The sequence below is a fragment of the Schistocerca gregaria genome, chromosome 4 (assembly GCF_023897955.1).
Source record: "Schistocerca gregaria isolate iqSchGreg1 chromosome 4, iqSchGreg1.2, whole genome shotgun sequence".
Taxonomy (NCBI): Eukaryota; Metazoa; Arthropoda; class Insecta; order Orthoptera; family Acrididae; genus Schistocerca; species Schistocerca gregaria.
The window spans coordinates 416,766,483-416,791,314 of record NC_064923.1 but is presented as its reverse complement, the minus strand read 5'-3'; the positions used below and the strand labels follow the sequence as shown (position 1 = coordinate 416,791,314).

The 24,832-nt window shown below is 38.5% G+C and overlaps 1 protein-coding gene across 5 annotated transcripts in view; it reads right to left on the bottom strand.

Moving 5' to 3' along the window:
* LOC126266859 (mucosa-associated lymphoid tissue lymphoma translocation protein 1 homolog) overlaps positions 1 to 24,832 on the bottom strand; it is a 115,414-nt gene that overhangs the window by 33,094 nt on the left and 57,488 nt on the right. For all 5 annotated transcript variants that reach the window (XM_049971475.1, XM_049971478.1, XM_049971473.1 and 2 more), the window contains exons 8-10: positions 16,108 to 16,297; positions 6,507 to 6,712; positions 2,047 to 2,145 (exon numbers count right to left, since the gene is read on the bottom strand). In XM_049971475.1, coding sequence (XP_049827432.1) covers positions 2,047 to 2,145; positions 6,507 to 6,712; positions 16,108 to 16,297 — 495 coding nt within the window. The remainder of the gene's footprint in view (positions 1 to 2,046; positions 2,146 to 6,506; positions 6,713 to 16,107; positions 16,298 to 24,832) is intronic.

The following is a 24,832-nucleotide window of genomic DNA, read 5'->3' as shown; positions in this document are numbered from 1 at the left end:
CTGAAGAAAGACTTGTGGACACCAGTTTCAGTCGGACAAGGAAGTGCAAGAGCGAGTGCAGTTGTAGATCTATCAGTGGCTGAATGCATTCTATGAAACAGGAATTGATTGGCTCATTTCCCAGTGAATAAATGTGTGGTGAATACTTTTGAATGGAACCACTCCATGGTTCCATTGTGACAGGTGTTCAGTTTTAATTTGACTGACTCTTATATGTTGGTGAGCAAGAAAGTTTGACCATAATATAGTTTCTCTTAATCTGTGAGAAAACTATAAAAAATATGTCCATCTTTGAAGAACAAAAATTATTTGGTTTGATGGGATTGAGCCTTAATTGCAAGGAACATTGTTTCACATTCTGCTAAAGGGGATCTATGTTCACAGAATGTAAATATTCAAATAGCTTCTAGCAGGAGTAGCTGCTGAAATGTGGTTTCAATTATGCTTTGAATTATTGTTGATTTATGCTGCTGTATTTTCTTCTTCAGTAAAAATAATTCTGCTCTCTACAGAACAAAGGGTTGCTGAATTCACAAAGGAATTATTTAAAAAAAAGACATGTTGAGAGGTTGGCAGAAAAAATTAATCAGTGTGCTCTGTTTTTCAAACTCAAATATTGACGGTATAATCACTCAGTATTTTATTGGAGTTAAATAAAATCAGTATTAAAGACTGTAGATGATGCAATCGCCTTTTTCTAAGAGAGAGAGAGAGAGAGAGAGAGAGAGAGAGAGAGAGAGAGAGAGAGAGAGAGAGAGATGGTTAAACATACATTCATTCATGCACTCCACAGAGTGAAAAAATATCCATGACAAACTTCCATCTGAATCTGGTAACAGTGTTTCAAACAACATGTTGCAAACAAACACACAAATGTACAGAGAGAAGGAAAATCACATATAGTTCATCAGAATTGTTGCAAATAATACTTGAAGTAAATTTCACATAAATGTAGATGTGGATTTTGAAGAATAAAGGTAATTTGAAATTAAATTCTCATGAACATGGATGGGAACGGAAAATGGCCGAGGCATTTTTGGATGACCAATTCTAACAGTTGCCTAAAGTGATTGAGGGAAACAACAAATACTAGAATTAGAGTTGTTGGGTAGGTATTGTAATCTTACTCCTGTAGAACAACAGATAATGTCTTAACCAATGCCCTATTTTGCCCAACACATACAGTCTGAGTAAAAATCAAAGCATAACAATAAACTTGTACCACGTACAGTTCCAATGTTTAATTATTAAACTCTGCACACCTAAAAGAAAACCCTAAATAAAATCAAACATTTTGTAAAAAAAGAAGATACATAAAGAAGTACATGTATTTTAATCTTTACTAGATGAAACACAGCATAGAAAGATGGGAGGGGAAATCATATTTATTTTATCGCAGAGTTCAAAAAAATAAAGAACACTCAACACTCAATAACTATTTAAATTACCATAAAAATTATAACAACTAAAAAAGTCAAGAATGATAAGGTGTTTCGAAAACCTGCATAGATATACAGTTACAGAGTCCCAGCATTAAGGAAGCTATCAACGTTAAGAGTCAAACCACATTGGTGGATTGTCACACTAAAACTGAGTATACCCAAAAAACCATTTGTCAAAAGTGTAACATATCCTACAGGGTGTTATCTGGCCTGGTTCATTCAGCAGTCATGCTTTGTATACTTTCGACAAACATCTTTTGGGTGTACTCAGTTTTAATATGACAACCCACCAATATGATTTGACTCTTAATGTGGATGACATCCCGAAAAATCAGAGTCCATAATCGTCTATATACATACTAAGAATATAACCATTATAAACCTGAAGATGCGTCTACACTGATGTGAGACTGGTAGTTGGAAATAAAGCACCATCATAGGGCTATGCAGCTTTTGTAAGCACCTCATCATTCTTTACTTTTTACTTGTTATAACTTTTATGATTACTGCAGCCATAACATAGCACACATTAAACACATTAGCTAGCAGTCAGATCTATATTTTTCTGTAATGTATTATTGTATGATTTTTTGTTTTCACATACCAATAACTGGATCTGTTAAAAAGTATGGTTTTGAAGTGTTGTAGTACACAGATGGCATCATTCTGTCAGCAGCATCAGAAGGCTCATTGTTCTCAAATTCTAGAAAAACAAAACAAGAGACAAATTTTTTTGTAGGTCTGGGATAAAATGAATTAAAATTTAGACAGACATAAAAATCTCATAAAATATTAAAACAGGTAGAAAATATCTGAACTAGTGAATAGTATTATACTTTGAAGAGTACACACTCTGTGTTTACCAGCTTCAGCCAGAGGAAACGGGGCAGTGCTGATGGCTCAATAGTTCTGAGATTTCAGAAACTGAAAGTCAAAAGAAATGCAGATAAGAATAATAATACCGAATGACAATTATTGAACCGTATGAAATAAAATTGTTTTAATTTCTGAATGGTTTACATTGGGACATTCAAACTGCACAGTTGGTCAAGGGGCATGATGGGAATTAGTATGCACAGTATGGTTTTGTACAGCAACAAAGTCCGCTTTCATTTGGATGGGTTCGTCAATAAGCAAAACTGTCACATTTGGCGGCTGAGAATCTGCATTTCATTATTAAGAAGTCTCTTCATCCTCAATAGGTGACTGTGTGGTGTGCAATGTCCAGTCACAGAATAATTGGTGTGATATTCCTTGATGGCATGGATGGTGACTACCGAATGGTACCTGAAGGTTTGGGAAGACGATTTCATCCCCATTATCCAACTTGACCCTGATTACGACAAGATATGGTTCATGCAAGATGGAGATTGACCCCATCAAAGCAGGAGTAGGTTTGATGTCCTGGCAGGGACTGCATTCTATCTCTGGGATATGAAGAGGCCAGTGGCATGGGTCCCGATTGGCCACCTTATTCTCCGGATCTGAACTCCTTTTTGTGGGGCTATATTAAAGACAAGGTGTACAGTAATAATTCCAAAACCATTGCTGAGCTGAAAACAGCCATTGAGGAGGTCACTGACAGCATCGATGCTCCAACACTTCAGCAGGCCATGCAGAATTTTGCTATTTGTCCATGCCACATCATCGCCAATGATGGCAGGCATATCGAACTTGTCATACCCTTAATGCGAATATTTGTAGTGATGTTTATATGATGACTAAAGTGTGTGCATGCCGCAGTTTGAAACTAATTTACTTTTTTTTCACAAAGTTCAATAGTTGTCACCCTGTATACCACAAAACACGTATTGACTTCGGGTGAATCTCGTACATGTTCTCTGTGTGAGTTCTGTAAGCCTCAAATTCAAACACTGTGTGTGTTATCACTATCAATAGCATTCTAAAGCTAATTGAAAAATGCCACACTTTTGCATTTGTTGTCATGAGGTATAGCCTATAACAGCGGTAACTTGTATGGCTTCATAACCAACCAATGTCTACAAACATGCCAAATTCTTGTTGTAGGCAGTTGTAACAGTTTTATGAGACTCCAATGGAAAGCACTTTGAATTTGAAAACATTTTCCCAGAAACACATGGGTGGCCAACACCCATTCCTTTACATACACATCCTGTATCTACAGACTGTTGACATCAATCTCTGAATATTTCATCCGGAGAATGCACTGTAATCATGAAATTACACTTGGCAAATTTGAGAACACAAAATTATTTCTGCTGTGGAGTAGCCATTTTGTAACATGTGATGGTAATCATGTGAACAAAGGACATCCAACATCTAGTGGCAATGAATATAAACTAGACAATTTATCCATTTCTCCAATAGCTGAGCTGTGGCACAGCATTCGTTAGTTGTAATATACATATTCAATTTGAAACAACACGTATTTCTGCATTCTCGTGGTGGTCATGAAATTTTACTTGTATGTGTCACAAGACTGCCTGCAGAGACAGTTGATTTCAAGCTCCAGAGTGTTTGATACATTACAGCATCATGGCACTTGGGGCAAGGTTCATTTGCAATAAAAGATTTTGTTGCAAACTAACAATCTAAGTGTTTTATACATTAGTATTTTGGGGGAAATTGTATTTGTGGTCGAAGATTATACACCTCAATATTTCACAAGCTGCATGAGCAATAATAATATCTGTAGCTTTGCTATTCCTACACTGGAATTACATAACATCAGTGTCAATAGTTGCCACTCACACTGGGAAGTTTCAAAAATGGGGAATTCAGGATTAAATCTAATTGAATGGCTCAAAACGTAGATATCCTAAAAGGTGATGTTAAAAACTACTGGGAGATAATGCTGCATAAAAATTCTACACTTGCGCATCTTCCCTCCAAAAGCCCACAAGAGATGAGCATGAAAAGCATATTGATAAAGTGTGCCCCAGTACAGCTAAGATTTGGCAATGCCATTGCAAATATTTAGTAACTCTGTGATAGTGCATTTAGTTATGTAAGGTACTCAATTGTACCGATAAATGCACTAGGTATTCCCTTCCCACTTCTGTGACTCATACTAGACAATCTTCATGAAAAATGAGACAATGGAATACAAAATTTAATATTTGAAGTCCAGGAATGCCATTCTTCACACAAGTAAAAACTGTTCTTACCTTTAATGTTGTGTTATGAGGCTCAGTGACCACTATTGCTGTTAGAGATACTTGCCGTTGGCTGTATGTCATTAGTTCAGTGGCTCCCCAGGTGTCTGGTGATGTAAGGGGGGCATAAACTATTAGTTCTAACGCCATTGGAGATCAGTGCACTGAAAGTTCTTATTTTTCATTTTATTTAATGAAGCTGCAAATTGCTAGAAGGAATTCTTTAATGAAGTATGAAGAAAATCTTTGCACATTAAGTCTTCTTGCAAGCTTGACTTAATAAGCTGTGTTAGTGGTCATAGATATCTGCTTTGTGAATACCAAGCTGCTTCACCATACAAATGTCTCTGAACAGGTGATACAGTCTGACTGACTACCTTAAATATAACTTTTGATCAGTGTTAAGTTCTCCATGAATCCAGACAGGGCTCTCCAAACATGCAATGTGTGTGCACTGCAATAGAGAATCCACTGGAAGATATTCACATAGCTTATCACATACATTTACCATAAGGAACCAAACAACAGTGAAACACGACTCTGCACTCACTGTAGATTTACAGAAACATATGAATTCCCTACCAAAAAAAAAGAAATTACATCTAGAATCACCTTTAAATGGTAAAAGAATGAGATTTAACACATTAATAATAACAATAAACAACATATTGAGATACTTTAAATGGATCACAAAATATAAAATAATTTTGAGCCACACTCATATACTGGTATAACAAAACCAGTAAAAGCCCCATTTCTTTAAAGAAGAGAACTCTGGAGTTTAAAAGGGTTTGAAATGTCTTTTTACTCTACAAATGAGTTAATGGGTTAAATATTTTACATTAAGCTTGTACCCAAGAAAAAATTTTGAAATGATTCCTGAAGTACGTTGGGTGTCACTGAGTGCTCTCATTATGAAACACTGAATGAATATAGTCTGGGTAATTTGCACTCTATATTGAGCACAAGCAAGTTCTTCATGCATCTCAAATGTTTATGATGTTATGTCTCCTGAACTGTGTGTTGTATGATGGTACATTCAGTGGTTATCTAGATACTGTCTGCAAACTGTGTTGAGAATATAGTCAGTAGTAAAGAAGTAATAAACTAAACCTCATGTCTGATGCTAAAGCTTTACTGCATGAACAGCAGAAATGTAGTAAGTGATAAGCTTTTTCCATTCTTCATTTTTCAGGTTAAATGTAAATGTCGCGTGACTAGGGCCTCCTGTCGAGTAGACAATTCGGCGGATGCAAGTCTTTCGATTTGATGCCACTTCGGTGACTTCGATGGGAATGGAATGATGATGATTAGGACAACATAACACCCAGTCCCTGAGGGGAGAAAATCTCCGACCCAGCCGGGAAGCGAACCCGGGCCCGTAGGATTGACATGCTGTCGCACTGACCACTCAGCTACTGGGGGCAGACAACATTCATGTGAAAGGCACTATAAAAATATAGACAACTACTGGTCTGGACTGGCAGATGCAGTCATATGACACTAAGTTTACTGATAGACCACTATCGAAGAGGTCACAGGACGACTCAAATGAAAGACTTGACTTCCTCCAGGGACTGCCACAGCCTACAGTGCTGCCAGTTTGTGCATACAGTTGGACTTAGAGAAAATTATCAAGAGGACAAGTTTATTGTTCCACATCGCAAGTGTAGTGGGCTTAGACTGCGGCCGATGGCCTTGTTTTTTGTCAAAGTGTGTCATTATCAAAATTTCTTTTTCATTGAAATTCACAACTTTGAGTAAAAAGCTAAAAATTGGCCTGTAGAACTTGTTTTTAAATCTTTAGGTTGAGAAAAACTAGTACTCTTACGTGACTGAACAATCATCTAAAGAAAATACTACACCTAATATCAAGAATCCTTAAACTGTATACAATGGAATGAATCTAAACTTTACAATTACTTACCTTCAGAAACTTTATTCACTATTGTCAGTACGGACAGGTCGCTACCGAGAAATTTTTTCAAATATTTAACATAAAGACCATTCGTTTCATGTTTTCTTTCAAAGGACTTTAGATTACTTGATGTAGCATAAGCTCGAATGATATTTCTGTCTTGTTTGTATTCAGGAAAGTCATACTTCTCCCAGAACAGTGCTGGATTTTGATCCCTGAAATTAAGGTACAAAAACAAAACTATTCACAATAAATATGGTAATGGAAATTCCTTGGTGGAATATAAATAATGGAAGGAGTATACGTAACAACTCAATGGATAGTACAGTGGTTAACAGACACACAAATATGACTGTAAATGCTGCTAAACTTTCAGATCCTTCTTCATAGTTAAAACACACACACATGCAACCTGAAAAGATACTGCAGCTCAACTGAGGTGCTGGTACAGAGTAGTTGGCTGGGACAATGTAGCACTGAATATACACGACCTGACAAAAAAAATGAAGCATCCATAATACATCGGCAGATATCAATACAACTTCTTACACATGCATACCATTGGTGGGAATGTTAATGATTGCACATGGCATGTGTCTCCCAGAACAGTCTGCATAATGTTGAACACTCCGAAGTCCAACAAGACTCCCAGATGTGTCCCCGACAGAATGTGTGGGACTACTTCGAATGTTAACTCCATACCAGTGGCAGTATGCAAGCTATCAAGACCAGTTAGAACAGTTGTGGGTCAGACTGCCTCAGGAAAAGATATAATATCTTTATGAACCCTTCTCAACTGAATAAGTGCATGCATTCAGCCCAGAACAAGTACAGTGCACTGGAGTAAGCTGTCACCAGCACACAGGTCGGCAAAGATGTTGCAAGAAGATTGATAACAGGTGCTGGAGCAAGCACGCCTCTCAGGAGAGAGGCCAAAGACAGACTCACAAACAACATGCCGCTAACGTCCTCTCGACCGCCAGAATTTAGATTCCTGCCACGGACCAGAGGGTCCAGTCAGTCACAAAATCGGAGTCATCAGTCGCAGCCCAGCCAGACAGTCAGCCCAGTTGCAGACAGTCAGTCACAGTTACTAGTTCCATTACTTGTGTTTATAGCGGAACTTTTACTTCGCCAGTAGTAAGGCTAACATGGACTATTAAGGAAGAGCTTGTACCATAACAACTTCCTTAAAGATACATAGCTTCTTGCTCTTATGAATACAGAACCTTTGCTATTACATGTGCACAGTTGTGTTATAGAAAGAGGATACTGGCGCCACCGAACAACATCGTCTCCTTGCTTCCTATGGTACAAGACTACATTGTAAATGACGATACAAAATACTGCATCCTACTGATATGTGGGCACATACTACCAGGTTCCCTGTACATGTGACTTGATTGGTTGGCTGATTTGGGGGAGGGGCTGAACAGCGAGGTCATCGGTACCATCAGATTAGGGAAGGAATCATCCTGACATTTGCCAGAAGCAATTTAGGGAAATCACAGAAAACCTCAATCAAGATGGCCAGACATGGGTTTGAACAATCGTCCTTCTGAGTGCGAGTCCAGTGTGCTAGCCATCGTGCCACCTCGCTCTGTTCTTGATATTGTCATCACCAAAATAGCATGACACGCCTCCTCAAGGGATAAGTACAGTAATCAGGTCCAAATGGATGAGAGTGGCAGTAGTTATTTGCAGACAATGAGGCTTGCACAGTAGTGCAGTGTGGAAAGTTGCATCAAATTGGTCCTCTACCTCTGCTATGTGGTGAGCTGTTATTGTTAACTCATTTTGTTGTTAATCACATTGTTACATTCTGTTATTAATATTTACAATAATACATTAGATGATTGCCAATGTGCCAGACTCTGCTGCAGTAGCGGCACTGCATACTAATGTCAAGTGTGGGGATTTGGTACACTGCTGGATATGATATGTGACCTCAACTCCTCTGTACTGAAGGCAATCCAAATTGCAATCATTACATCAGTGAATTAGAGCATCTTCTTCAGACAACTCCACATGAAACATTTCAACTGGACAATGTCTGGCCATGCACAGCAACAAACTTGCAAGTCTTCTTCTATGAATGACAAGTATCACTGCTTTACCTCCAAGTATGTTTGTGTAACATCATCCACCAAACACATGTAGGATATAGCTGGTTGGTAATTGGTTTGTCACAGCACTCCAGAAACCAGTCTCAGTGCTTTGTGAATTCACATACAAAGCATGCAGACTGTGATTTCCAACAAATACATCAAACCCCTCTTTGATTCCAGGCCGAGATTTAGAGGTTCTAACTAAAATACATAGGGGTTTCAGATGACACAAAATTCTAAAAATCGATGTAATGCACCCACTCAGTTCATTAGGTTCATTATTCCATATTTATTCTTCTTGATGTTGCTGTTTTCACAAACATTTATATAAACTTGCATGAGCATACTAGTAATCTTTAATTAGGCAGTACATGATTCTACAAATTTTGTGCAAGCAATTCCAGCTCAATGTTTCAGATGTGAATAAAGAACAAGCTCATAATGAATTGCAGCTAAATATTAGAATGAGGAGAAAGGAAAACACATGCATTTTGAATGAAAGGATTACATATTTTGAAGTTATTAAGAAGACTGACTTAACATCTTATATTGTTGTTCTTACATATATACTTTCTGGATTACTGAAAGACATGTCATATGCTCCTTCAGCAGTTTTAGAAAATAAATGTATGATCATATGGAACACCTTAAAAATATGAGTCTGGATATAAACTTGTTGATATGCTGACGGGCATTCAAATGACAATTGTGGCTAGAGCATTGTATAACTCAAGAGATTATACAAAACAACTTTTAGTCAGTGAGAAGCTCTCACAGACTATTCACCAACAACAAGTCCATTATTAAATATTGAGACTGTTTATGGAAATGGTGATCTGTCCCACAGTGTCATGCTGTTGTGCATTCACACATCTTCATAATCAATGTGCCAACGATAGTCTCGGGCATTAATGTTACACTGAGTTTCACAATTTACACAAAAGTTAATTGCTATATTGCCATTAACACAGTTTCATTATACAAGCAGACACAAAGTTCAGAAAAACTTCACTGTCTCAGAAATATAACTCCCTTTGCCTAAGAACAGATGTCCTTTCCTTTTGCCGGCCGGAGTGGCCGAGCGGTTCTAGGTGCTACAGTCTCAAATTTGAATCCTGCCTCGGGCATGGATGTGTGTGATGTCCTTAGGTTGGTTAGGTTTAAGTAGTTCTAAGTTCTAGGGGACTGATGACCTCAGAAGTTAAGTCCCATAGTGTTCAGAGCCATTTGAACCTTTCCTTTTAGTAAACAGGATAAATCACTTATTTTATCAACAGCACCAGTTAGTACCTTTTGCTAGTGTTTATCACATGACACATATCAAAAGCTATGTACTATAGACATTACAGGTAAGTGGTAGGTGACATTGAGACACAATAATGTATGAGGGACATTCAATAAGTATCGCAACACACTCCTTTTCCTTGGCCAATCTCTGCTGGAGGGGGGGGGGGGGGGGGGGGGGGCAGTACGGATGGAATATTCCTGCTTCAGTCCCTACTGTTGAGTATGTAGAGCTGCCCCCTGCATATTTCAGCCACCACATTTGCATGAATGTTTTGCAGACCAGATGTGGCCCCTGCCTCAACTAGGAGGTTATTTGTAAACAGGGGAGAGACGGTATTGTGTACAGTCAAGCCACCAGCAGTCACTACAGTGTTCAGGGGTGCTAGTCTTGCCACTACATGGCATGCAAGTCACAGCATACAGTGCTGCAGTTGGGGAATTAATTTATGTCTGCACAGTCACATGCTCATGTAATACCATGCAAGTATCCTTCCACAGGCGTGTACTTAATTGGCGTTCTGCCCATAGAGAACCGGTTATGTCTCGAGCCCTGAGCAATCAACAGCCACCTCAAGTCCCCTCCCCCCCCTCCCCTCCCCAGAGACACCGCCTGTCACTGCCCACCAGGGTGCTGTGCCGTCCTCATCCTGAGCCACATTCGACACTATGCTTCCATCTGCTGTTCTGAGGGCACCGCTCCACAGTATTTTTACGACTGCCTATGTGCTCATTACCTTGTGGGACCATGTCATTGCAAGTAGACAGACTATGAGCTCTCAGTCTCATAGGACTGTATCGTCATAGCACCTGCTGCTTATCAGGACAATGCCTACAAGTTATCAGCCTTGTCAGGCTGAATCATCATTAATATTCTCTGCAACGCAGTACATTGCTGTTCTCAAGTTTCATAGACATTATTTTCAGAGATTTTATTTAGCTGCTTCTTCTTCTCACGACATTACAACCATGTGTGGGTTTTAGCCTCATCAACAAGTTTCCTCCGTTCTGCTCTCTCCAGCACGGTTCTCCGCCATCCTCGGACTCTGGGAGATTTTATATCTTCTTCCATGTCATCTATCCTCTGTTTCCATGGCCTTCCTTTCTGTCTTCTTCCGGTTGGCCTCCATTCAAAAATCTTTATAGTAGTTCTTCCAGTTTCCATCCTGAGGACATGCTCAAGCCAGGCTATTCTTCTACAAAGATGAGTCAAATGAAAACCTTAAATTTGTAATAACTAATCGAAATTTTGTGCCGTTATCCTGTAAGTTGGTAAGCGTGCTACAATCAGCGTGCAGAATAGCCTATAGGTGGGAGCATAGTGTAGATGCACACATACCGTTGCAGTATCAGTATAAAGATGGCCGTCCCACTTGCGACTTGCACCAGGGAAGAACAGCGTTCTGTTATTTGGTTTTTGCGTAGTGAAGGTGTGAAACCTACTGAAATTCATTGACGAATGAAGGTTCAGTACAGTGAGCCATGATTGTCATGGCAGCAAGTCTACAAATGGAGTAGGAAGTTCGCAAATAGTGTGACTTCAGTGGAAGATGCTCCTCATCCAGGTCAGGCACAACGAGTTGTGACGCCACAGAACATTGCAGCAGTTGAAGCCATAGTGAAGGAAAACCGCTGAGTGACACTGAATGACATTGCAGCATGTTTACAGATTAGTCATGGGTCAGCACACCACATTGTGCATGATGTGTTCCTGTTTCACAAAGTTTCTGCAAGATGGGTGCCACGGCAGCTGACGCCTGAAATAAGAGAATGATATGTTGATGCACGAGTGGTTGCACGGACTACCAAAAGAATTTTTTTCTAAAGGAATTTATGCACTTTGTAATCGCTGGAGGACTTGGATTGAGTGTGGCGGAGATTATGTTGAAAAGTGATACAGATTTGTACCACTTCAGCACAATAAATAATATTTAAGGTTTTCATTTGACTCACCCTAGTATTTTTTTATAATTCTTACGATGCCAGCCTCTTGTATGAAGCGGTCCAGCTCAGTATTCGTCCTACATGTCCAGAAACCATTATCATCCTGAATTGCCCCATAGATCTTACGCAGCACCCTATGTTCAAATATCCTGAGCTGTTGTTCCTCAACATTTGCTAGCGTCCATGTTTCGAGTCCATAGGATACAACTGGCCTGATCATGACCTTATATAGTTGCAACTTCAGCTGCCTATTTAATAACCTAGAGGCCAACAATTTCTTAAAAGTGTGGAAGCATCTATTACCACTTAGGATGTGCAGTTTTATTTCAGTTGACATGGAATTTGTGCTGTTAATATTAGAGCCCATATAGTCAAAGTTCAGCACATGTTCAAAATTGAAATTGTCTGCTGATAGTCTATCCAAGTTATAATTTTCCTTCCTGGCGAAATTCACGTACTTAGTCTTTGTTTCATGTATAGAAAGGCCTCTATGCCCTATGGCTTCTTTCAGATCACATATTGTCCTCTCTAGTGATACCCTTCATCTACTAATAATTGCTACATCGTCAGCATATGTGCATATCTGAGTCAACTTTGTGTCTATGTAAGCAGATATCTGAACCTTCTGCATGGCTGCTTCAAAAGTGAGGTAGTAGAGAGTGCCTCCCCTTGTCTGACTCCTTTGCTAATGCTAAACCAATTGCTCAGTTCTCCATCCACTCATGCTACAGCCTTGGAACCAGTCAATGCTGCTTGAATTAGTGAGACACACTTCGATGGTATACCAAGCAGCAGCAAATCATTTAGCATTTGTGCTCTATCAAGACTATGAAAGGCCTGCTTGAAGTCTATGTACAGGCTATGAAGTTCAATATCATATTCATATGCATTTTCATGTATTTGCCTAAATATCTGGTCTGTTGTTGATCTACTAGGCCGAAATCCACACAGATACTCCGCCAAAATCTCTTCTGCATTTGGTGCTAAACTGTTGTAGATAATACTAGAGAAGATCTTACAGCTTACATTCAGCAGGGTAATTCCTCCGTAATTTGAACAGCAGGTCTTGACTCCTTTCTGTGTACTGGTTGGATTACATCTAATGTTCATTCTTATGGGATTCTCTCCTCTGCTTATGAAGATTGTTCCCCTATTTTTTAGCAGTTCTGCAGTTATTTCATCAATTCCTGGTGCTTTACAATTTTTTAAACAATGCACTACCTTCTGTACTTCCTCTAATGTTGGTTCCTATATTTCTGGATCTATGGTATAATAAAGTGGCTGCTCATTCCTGGTAGGATTGCCCTCCAAAATTCTCTTGAAATATTCTCTCCATCTATACAGAACATCTTGTTTATCTGTCAGCAGATTTCCCTCTTTGTGCCTACAAGCTGTTATTTTTGGTCTATATTCTTGGGTTCCTTCTTTAATTTTCTTGTAGAATTTTCTGCTTTCATTCCTTTGGTAGGGCTCTTCCATCTCCTCTATCCTTCTCGTCATGGTTTCCCTTTTTTTCCCCTCCTGCATATCGTTGCTGCCTCTATTCTCTTTCATTATATAATGCCTGATTTGATCTAGTATCCCACTGCCTGTCTACATTGATAATCATACCAGTCTTCATTCCTAAGTCTCCTTGCTTCCCCCAGTATTTCATGTGCTGTTGTTCTAATGGCTTCTTTAATAGAGTTCCATTCTTTGTCTATATCATCTCCACTATCTTTTGTTTGTAACTCCTGTCTCAATCTGTTCTGGTACTCCTAAACAGTAGACCTATATTTCAGTTGTTCTATATTCCATTTATTTACTCTGGTACTACTTCCCCTGGCAGCCATGGCAAGTTTCTGTCTCATTTTGGCTCCTACTAGGTAACTGTCAGAATCAGAATTAGCTCCTTGGAAAGTGTGCACATTTTCCATATTGGATGCCCACCTCTTTGATATCAATATATTGGTTGTTTGGTTTGCTTTATTTGTTCCTGGTATTTTCCAAGTCCCTTTGTAGATATTTTTCCTTGTAAAACAGGTACTGCCTTCAACTTGTTTGCAGAAGCAAACTGGGCAACCCTCATACCATTATTATTAGTTTCATCGTGCAGACTCTCCTTAACAAACAGGCCAGTTCCTTTCCCAGTTTTGCATTATAGTCGCCAAGAACTAAATGGAATCATATCTGGGTATTCTCTCACACACCTCATGTAGTTGATCATAGAAGATGTCCACAGCATTTTCATCTGATTCTTCCATTGGTGTATATACATTCGCAAAGGCCACATTGTGAAATTTGCCTTTCATACGCAGAGTACACATTCTTTCATTATATGGGGTGAAAGCAGTAACTGATCTATGCATATCCTTGGAGACTATAAACCCAACTCCATACTCCCATTGTCTTTGGTCTTTCCCTGAATAGCACATGGATAATTTCTGCTTATAAATCTCTCCTCTTCCCTTCCACCTTGTTTCCTGCAGTGCAACAACTCCCATTCCACACCTGAGCACCTCTTCTGCAACACTATTTAACATCTCTGTTTGCAACAGCGTATACATGTTCCATGTTCCAAATTTAAGCACCTATAAATCCATATCCCTGTTTCCTAGAGTATTTTGACTATTTAGGGGCAGTCCCACACTCCTTGTAGAATTATTAGCAATAATAGATATTTTACAAAGCAAGGGTATCAACCCAGTGCTCAACCCCCAACCTGGAGGACCAGGCTTTCATTTTGGGGTTAGCTCCCATAGCCTATAGCTCCCCCCCCCCCCCCCCCCCCCCCTACCCTATGGTTTGGGGCATACTTCATCTGGCTCCTCAGGCAAGACCACTCCGGCTTTGGTGACCCTGCCAGTAGCTATACTATCGCCAGTACAACTCTCGACCTCATCAGAGCACACAAACACTCCTGCCCAGCACTGAAGGTGCCTACAATAGGTGGTGTCCCCTGGGAGGGTGTATTTAGCTTAGTTCTTGTAATAAACAGCTGTTTATTGTAAAGTGCTTCTCTCACTTCAGCGAGTCTCACTCCTCTAAAAGAGGACAGAACACTTATTGTTTCATGAAGTTATGAAAGGCAGTGGCACTATACAAAGCCTTCAAAACGGCATCTGTACCAGTGGTGCATTCCATGCAGAGAACTGCCATTGAGTTTCTTTTGGCAGAAAACCAGAGCAGCACAGATGTTCATAGATGTTTGCAAAATGTTTATGGAGACCTGGCAGTGAAGAAAAGCAAGGTGAGTCATTGGGCGAGCCATCTGTCATCATCACAACAAGGTCGCGTAAACTCGTCCCATGGGCCTGCTGGCCCCGCACAGTTGTGACTCCGGCACTTTTGGAAGATGTGGACATTCTCATTCAAGGTAACGGATGGTTCACAATCAAATACCTCACTGCTTAACTGTATATCTCTGTACTGTCAAACTTGTGCCTCAGTTGGGGTACTCAAATGGTTGTGCCCACTGGTTTCCTTGCCGCCTAGCAAAGACCATAAAGAGCAATGAAGGAACACATGTGTGGAACTGACAATTTATTGTTGATCACTGTCAAAAGAATGAAACATGGGTTCATCACTTTCAACTGGAAAGAAAATGGCAATACATGGAGTGATGCCACACCACCTCTCCTCCAAAGAAAAAGTTCAAATCTGCATCCTCAGCTGGTAAAGAAATGGTGATGATCTTCTGGAAGTCTGAAGGGGTTATTCTGTTTGATTTTCTCCCTCATGGTGCAATGATCAATTCTGAAGTGTACTGTGCTACCCTTAGGAAATTGAAGAAATGAATTCATTGTGTTCATTGCCACAAAAATGCAAATGATCTTCTCCTTCTCCATGACAATGCAGGGTTTGGCACAAGTCAGCACACCAAAGAGGAGCTCACAAAACTTCACTGGACTACTCTTCCTCATTCACACTACAGCCTGGATCTCGTATCTTCTGACTTCCATCTGTTTGGTCCAATGAAGGAAGCACTCCATGGAAAGCAATACATGGGTGACATGGAGGTGATTGAGGGAGCAAGACATTGGCTCCGACGTCGATGAGCAGAATGGTACCATGTGGGTATACAAGTCCTTCCAGTACGGTGGTGTAAGGTCATCGCATTGAATGCCGATTATGTTGAAAAATAGGATTTTGTAGCCAAAAGAGTGGCAAATAATATGGTGTATTGGAATCCTGAATAAAACAAACCCACTTTCAAAAAACAAAAATGCTGCATTACTTACTGAATGGCCCTTGTATATGGTAGGCATTTGTAAATGGCAGATACTAAATCTTACCTTTCTGGCACTATCAGACACATATCCAAGATTTCAAAAAGCAGCTTTGGCTTTCTCTCCAATGCATGACTAAGCAACTCTCTCTCAGACATGCAGTCACAACGAAGGTATTCACCACTTTCAGGAGCATTCACAGGCAGCATGAATTTATCATCCAATTCAAATCCATGGCCAGCAAAATAAAAGATTCCTGTTACAATAAACAATAAAGAAACTTGTTACAAAATGAAGTTTGAGAACAACTGCAATAATTTAGTTCTTAGGGAAGAATCTAAAGACAGTGAAAGCATGAGGTTTTACCATAAGTACAAATCATAGGATGCCAACAGGGGTATGCAAAAAGGTAAGTGAATATTGAGTTGTTGGAAGAAAACAATTTTCTTCTGCAGCTGTTGCAGATGAAATTACAATCCTGAAACAAGATTACAGTTTAATATACCATTGATGGCCACATCGTTAATTGCAAAGCACAAACTTCGACAGGACAAAAACTGGATAGCTAGTTTACCATGTTGCTTTCAAAGAAAATTTAATGGATGAATTTCTTTTTTTTCACATTTGAACATTACAGTATTTAAAATTGCACTTGAGTCTTTTGCACTGTTCTCTCACTTTCTTCTTGTGTACATTAATTATCTCTCATCAGTTACACTACCAGAAGCAGAGTTCATTTTGTTTGCAGATGTCACAAGTATTGCAATAAATAGTATGTCGAGTGTAGTTCTAGAAAGATATGCTAATGATATTTCCATGGATATTAATAAATGGTTTAAAACCAACTCACTGACATTAAACTTTGAAAAGATTCACTATATGCAATTCAGAACCTGTAAGAGGTTTCCACCCAGCATATGCATAAAGTATGAAGAAGAGCAGATAGAAGAGGTTGACAGTCTTAAATTCCTGGGATTACAAATTGATAATAAATTCAGTTGGGAGGAGCGCACATCACAGAACTGCAGAAATGCCTTAACAAATCTGTATTTGCAATTTGAGTGTTAGCAGACATAGGGACATAAAAATGAAAAAGCCTGCATACTTTGCCTACTTTCATTCCATAATGTCATATGGTATAATATTTTGGGCAACTCTTCAAGTCAAACAAAAGTTTTCAGAGTCCAAAAGCATGTAATACATATTATTTGCAGAGTAAATTCACAGACGTACTGTAGAAACCTCTTCAAAGAACTGGGTATACTAACTACTGCCTCTCAGTATATTTACTCCCTAATGAAATTTGTCCTAAATAATATATCTCTTTTTCCAGCAAACAGCTCAGTTCATACATACAATACCAGGAACAAAAATGATCTGCACAAGGACTTAAAAGCACTTACTTTAGTTCAAAAAGGGGTCCACTACTCAGGAACATTCATCTTCAATAATTTTCCAGCAAACATAAAAAAATTTGGTTACAAATAAAGATCAGTTTAAAAGAATCCTGAAAGAATTACTAGCGGCCAACTCCTTCTACTCCATTGACGAATTTTTTAATAGAAACAAATGATGTATTGTATATACTCATACTATTAGTATTGTTATTTCAGCTTAAAAAAAGTGACATGTTCCACATCCACGAGGATCTCCTCAGTATGGATCTATGGAACAGAAAACTAATCTAATCAAGGTTTACTGCCTGATACAAAGACTTGCACCTTCCACATAATCTGTAGATGTTCTTTGCTCTCTTATTACACGACAATTTTGACTTGCAAACCTTATTTGTCTGTCACTTTCATACGGCAAACACACAACATTCATGCCATTAACTTCTAACATATCATTAGCTTCAACACTGCCCAAATTTCTCCATTGAATCAACTTCCTTTTCATAAATATATCCTTATGCTACGAAATGCTCCCTCATTTTCTTGCACTGAAGATTCCAACTCTCTTGCACCCTCTGATCACAGATACAAAGCTTTTAAGCAAATACACCTCTGAAATTTTTCTACGCCTCAGGTAGTTTGTGGCTTTTATCATCATCATCATTCTCTGTGAATCTGTACATTTAAATTAAACCGAACTTTGCTTTCCACGTATCTCCTGGCTTTTCCAAGAATCTGCTCAGGAGCCTCTTCAGTTCACTCTGTGAGGTTTCCACAACTTTTCAGGAATGTTAACTGAATTTTCTGTCAGTGACTTGCACAACATGATAAAAGTATTAAACAGAAAAACACTTCCTAATACTCTGCAAAATTATATTTATTTGATCACAAACCAGCTTTGAGCTAAATGTCGCAAACACAGATGAAGATGATGTATGACTTACAAAAGTATTATTTGTACAGAAGATACAAAAGGACAGTGTTTACAAAGGAAAATGTTACTTTTTTGTCGCATAGAAACAATTACATTAAATAAAAAGGACAGGGTGGGAGATAATTTAACAACTAATGCGAAATAAGATGAACTTACAGTTTGAATCTACTTAATTTAACAAAGGGAAAAAAGGGAACTGAGTCTGATAATTCAATTCTGTGTCATGTGTTTGTTGATTTCCATTAGGGTCCTCTGTCTGCTTCAATTAACAGAATGTAAAAGTTCACATTTTACATCATATTAAAGGCTTCCTTCTAAAAGATGATCAGAAAAGGTTGAATGTTTCTTCCATAATCTCCATTTTCTGTCATGTTCAGATAACCTAATTACCATAGCTCTGCCTTACTGACCAATACATACTTTTTCACACTGCTTCCATGTGATTTTATACACACCACTCTGTGCAAAGGGTTGCAATCTGTCTTTGCTACTGAATAAAAGTTTTGATGTATTGTTGCTATTATAAAATGTGGAATTGTAGTTGTAAGACTTTAAATTTTTTGCTAGATTGTCTGAAACATTGCCAATATACATGATTTTGCACCAGGCTTTGTAACTACTGACTGATTGCTCTTGGTCAGCATAATTTTCAGCATAATTTTAGTCATTTTCTTTTTCACAGAATATTTTCAATCAGGGTAGAGCTATAGTCATTGGTGGCAGCAATATGTTTGATGGGCAGTAGTTCTGTTTGAAAGGCTGATCCAGATAATGGAGCAGATATGATGTGTTGGAAAGTCACATTTTTGTGGCTTTGTGGATGCTGGGAGCTTGCACGGGTTACCATATTTGTAGCTAAGTTTTTTTTTCTGTAAATGCTTTACAAGTGACTTCTTGTGCTAAAATCTATATTAAGGTCCATGAAATTTATAGAAGACCCTCACAGCTCCATTGTAAATTTTCTTGTTCTGAATTTAAATGTTGTAATAATGTATCTAATTATCTAGTGGTACTGGTCAAAAACACAACACATCATCCACAATGTCACAGAGATGCAGCTTTCCATTCAATGGTGCATCACATCATATCTGTTCTATTATATGAATCAGCCTTTCAAACAGAACTCCAGATCATCAAATGCGTGGCTTCCAGCAATGGCTATAGTTTTGCTCTGATTGCTAACATACAACAAAAAATGAAAATGCATAAAATTACACCACTTCTCTACGCTGGCCTACAGTGTTCAATCAGTCGTTATGAAGTCTAGTACAAAATCTGATATTGTGGCAACATTTCAGGTAATCTTGCAAAAACATTGAAGACTTGAAACTACAGACCAGCATTTTATAATATCAATAGGATATCAAAATTTTTATTCAATAGTAAAGACAAATTGCAATCCTTGGCACAGAGTTGTATGTGTGAAATCACATGAAAGCAACGTGAAAAATTATATACTTATCAGTCAAGCTGAGCAGTTAGGTTATCTCAACATGATAGAAGCTGGAGATTAAGAAAGAAAGATTCAATCTTTGATGACCACCTTTTAGCATTTAACCATCCATATGATGTAAAATGTGAACTTTTAGATCCTGTTAATAAAAGGAAATAGATGATCCTACTGGAAATCAACAGACATGGCACAAAATGCTAGCTTAGTATTTTATGATTGGATTTAGTTTCTTTTCCCCCCTTGGTAAGTTAAGTTTTTGTTACACACACTACATTCAAATTATAAATCCATCTTATTTTTCAACAGTTGTTTAATGCATCTCTATAAAAAAGCTTTGTTCTCCACCCCCTTTTTTGGTAAATGTAAGTATTTATATGTGACAAAAAAATGTGAAGTTTTGCTATGTAATGTATTCCATTTTTGTGTCTTCTGTACAAATAAAATCTCTGTAAGTGTCACATTATGTTTATCTGGGTTTGCAACATTAAGTTGCCACCTGGGCGTAACCTAAAAAGTTCATGACCAAATAAGTGTAATTTTGCAGAAACTAGGAAATGTTTTCCTTTTAAATATTTTTCCGGAATGGTACATTCTTTCAGATTCAGCTCTCTTCCATTGCTATCATGGATTTACACAGCTCCCTCCTCTGAATTTTTCCTTTACATGTCTTCCAATGATCAGTTTCCCCAGTGCAATCTCACTACTGAACTGAAGAGGTCAGTAGAAGAGAAAGTGCTAATCTACATGAGCTTGTGACATGTTATTTGTTTGGTTAAATTCAAAGACAAAAAATAAGTACAATAAGACAAAATAAATTATATAGCAGACAACTCTTTCTAGCAAAACATATGGAAAAAGTTGCTACCAGCATGTGGTGCATTCGAAGGCAGTGTGATCGGATTAATCCTCACTAAACCAGGGGTTAGCACTATCGTCTGCCCTTCAATTCTTCTCTGGTGCACGATCCCAATACTTGCTAGCATCTAATTAACTTTCATCAAGAAACTCTAACCCTTTTCCGTGAACCATCATTCACCTCAACAATTCACTTCCATGCATCATCACCTTCATTAAAGACTGACAACAATACTTCTCTTACAAAGTTATGTTCCTCATTCATTTCTTACTCCAGCACATCTAAATACTTCAACAACAAAATAACAATGCATAACAACATGCCGCTCCCTTGGTCTGGATGGGTTTTTACCATGAAATCTCATCTATATTTTCGTTTCTCATTCCTGGCTTTTATTGCATGTAATCTAATGCTACCATTATATTGCTGCTTTACCATATTTCTCACATTTGAAAACAAACTATCGAATTCCAGAATGAAATTTTCACCCTGTAGCGGAGTGTGTGCTGATATGAAACTTTCTGGAAAATTAAAACTATGTGACGGGCAGAGACTCAAACTTTCACAGGCAAGTGCTCTACCATCTGAGCTACTCAAGCATGACACATAATCAGTCCTCACAGCTTTAATTCTGACAGTACCTCGTCTCCAGCTTCCAAACTTCACAGAAGCTCTCCTGCAGACTTTGCAGAACTAGCACTCCTGGAAGAAATGACATGGCTTATCCACAGCATGGGGGATGTTTACAGAATGAAATTTCCACTCTACACCAGAGTGTGCCCTGATATGAAGAAGCTGGAAGGACGGGTAGTGAGTCGTGCTTGGGTAGCTCAGGTGGTAGAGCACTTGACCATGAAAGGCAAAGATCCCAAATTCGAGTCTCAGTCTGGCATACAGTTTTAATCTGCCAGGAAGTTTCATACCGGCACACACTCCATTGCACAGTGGAAATTTCATTCTGGAAATATTCCCCAGCTTGTGGCTAAGCCATGTCTCCGCAATATCCTTTCTTCCAGGAGTGCTAGTTCTGAAAGGTCTGCAGGAGGGCTTCTCTGAAGTGTGGAAGGTAGGAGACAAGGTACTGTCGGAATTAAAGCTGTGAGGATGGGTTGTGAGTTGTGCTTGGGTAGGTCAGGTGGTAGAGCACTTGCCCGCAAAAGGTAAAGGTCCTGAGTAAGTCTTGGTCCGGCATACAGGTTTGATCTGTCAGGAACATTTAGACTGTAGGTTTGGTATCTTTCTAAACTGTCACTGCCTTTTCTTAGCAGGCACTGACACTACCAATCATGATACATACTTCAACAATAATTGCCACAAACATAGCTCAATTCATATGTATTGGCAACTAACCTGTCTGAATAAACAGATGTTCTTAAAGTTGTTTCCATCTTCTTACTTAAATTGATTCTCCATTTCAAATCTTATACACATCTTTTCACCTAATTAATATTTATCAGGCATTTTGCCACACTTTTAAATAGTTTCAGTTAGTAAAAACTTAACTTAAACCCTCTGACATCAAAACAATGTATAATTCCACTTTCCATCTGATCGTTAACCAATTTTGTTAGCCAGTGGTCAGGATTGGAGTCAGTTCATTGCCTTATTGGTGGCCTCTATATCTCTCTTTGCATTTTGTGTCACACCACTCCTTTTTGTATCAAACATTTCTTGTCCTCCGACATGTGCCAAATTAAATTTAATGCTGTACTTTCTGGGGTGGATGCATCCATACCTTTTACGTCTTTCCCATTATCTCATGTTTCTCAGTTCCTCCGTGCCTTCCAATGATCTACAATTTCTGAGGAATGAATTCTCCGAAACTGCGTCAACTAATGGATTCTGTAATTGTGTAGAAACATGCAACACTGTCATGCCACATAATCCCAGATCAGGCATCTCAGTAATATCAATTACTTGATAAGCCTGGAATGTTGTGTACTCTAACAGGATTGCTGCTACCTCTGTCTATAACTTTGCTTCGCTGTACAACTGCTGGTAACATCAACAAGATTATAGATGAGTATTATCAGTGATTACTTCACAGATGTTGCAAAGTACTTGTTCTCCTGAGTCTGCCATCCCTGCTATCTGCTCATTTTCTAATTGCTGCTCATCCTTCAGATTGGTCATTTTATGAGAGGAGTTGCAGCACACATCATTTATTGTATTTTATGTCACAGTACTTCCTTCCACAAATGTTTAATAGACGCTTCCTGGGTCTGTGTGAAATCATTAGATGAAGCTTTTCCATCTCTGAAAGTTTCTTATTCTTGTGCTCTATAAGTTGTGCCTCTCTATGATCTGCATCATACTTTAACATTGCATACAACTTCATTAACATTTCATGTCCTATCAGAGTTCTGGATTGACTTGCATCCTTGCGATTTACCTCTCTAATTTTGGTTACTTTGAACCAGTCTTAGTTACATCTCCTTCTGAACTTCCCACAGTACAACGAATTATAACCATTGCTTCATCTCAACTGATGTTCATTTATTACAGACATCAAAAACATCATCCAAGTTTATTCATTACCCTCAATATTGTCACTGTCGGGCTACACAACAGACAACAACAAGATCAACACAATGATGATACCTATGCCGTGACGACACAGACTATCAGGCACATGAAACCACAGCTTAAAAAAATACATCAAATGAGAAGCACCACAACAACATACATCATACGCACATGCATTCAGTCAGTAAGTTCACTGCTAACTACTTGCCAGTCATTCCATTAATTTGTGTTAATATTAAACAAAACTGTCATTAATTTAGAAAAACAATGTATCAAAGCCACAAGGTAAGGGTACTTAAAGACAAAATAATCAGCAATGGGCAATTAATGACAAAACATACCCTACACTGGGCACCATTTAATGTAGTGATTAATTTCTATATTTATTTACTTATTTATTGCATTTGAGTATTATCATATATTAAACTGCACTTGAGTGTAGCATTTTCACATTAAATAAAAGCAATCACAATATCTTAAATTGCAGATCAGTGCTGCATTTACAACCCATGTAAAAGGAATAGGAGCACCAACCCACCAACTGCATGAATGGCAATTAGCCACAAACATTTATTTGTTTTTGCTATTAGCCACGACTCTACAAATACAGTTTACAAATGACTATTATGAGTGAAATTTGCCCATTATCAATAACACAATTACACGGAGCCATACTAGGGTTTTAGATCATGTTTGTAATGAGACAAATGAAACTGGCAGACAGACTTTGTCAAGAGAGCTGTATTATAATTACTTGGTGATAATCAGGCTATTATGAGTAAGCTGACTGCTCTCTGGGAGTGGATTTCATTATCTCCCAGCAGCTGCTACATAGTCGGTGCAATAGCCAAAGCTGGATTTTCTGCACGGGCAATGCAATAGATGACACTCTGCAGCAAAGTGTCCTCTCTTGACTCTTGCCAGGAAGTGTCCCCTTTGTGTCTCGACAACAAGAGTCCTCCCCAGCTTCGGCAACAATTGTCCATCCACAGCAAGCTCTTTGTATTTTCCAGATCTATCTTTGTGGGCATGACAGCACAGCTGATTGGCTAGCTTGTGTTCTTCTGCTGGCCAATCATATTATTGTTCACCATACTTGTTCAATATTTTGTACCATCCATTATTCTCATGCTATAAGAGGAAGAACACAAACAGACTTTATTGTAGTTGAAATGCCTCCACTGGGCACACTGCATGTTGCCAGTTAAGAACAAATGTCCTGTGTCCTGCAATTCATCTGCCACCTCCTCTCCCCCTCCCCTTTTCACCTTCAAATATCCCATTTCACTCCATTTTAACAATGTGTTTGTACTGTTATTGCTCCCACAATTCTCTTAGCAGGAGGCTACTATGCCTTGACGATATAGCATCTTGGGGTGAGTATGTTACAGAACCATCTCGGCATAAATCTTAATTAATTTAGGAAAACTAGGAAAACTTAAATCTGGATGGCTGAATGAAGATTCGAATGCCTTTTCTCTCAAATGCAAGTCCAGTGCCTCAACAAATGTACACCCACAATCTTAGTCTAAAAGAGGCATTTATAATATCTTTGGACTTAAATATTTAATGTATTTAAAATGTTTTATCAACTCAGTGGTGTACAGAATAGATATAAAAAATATTTT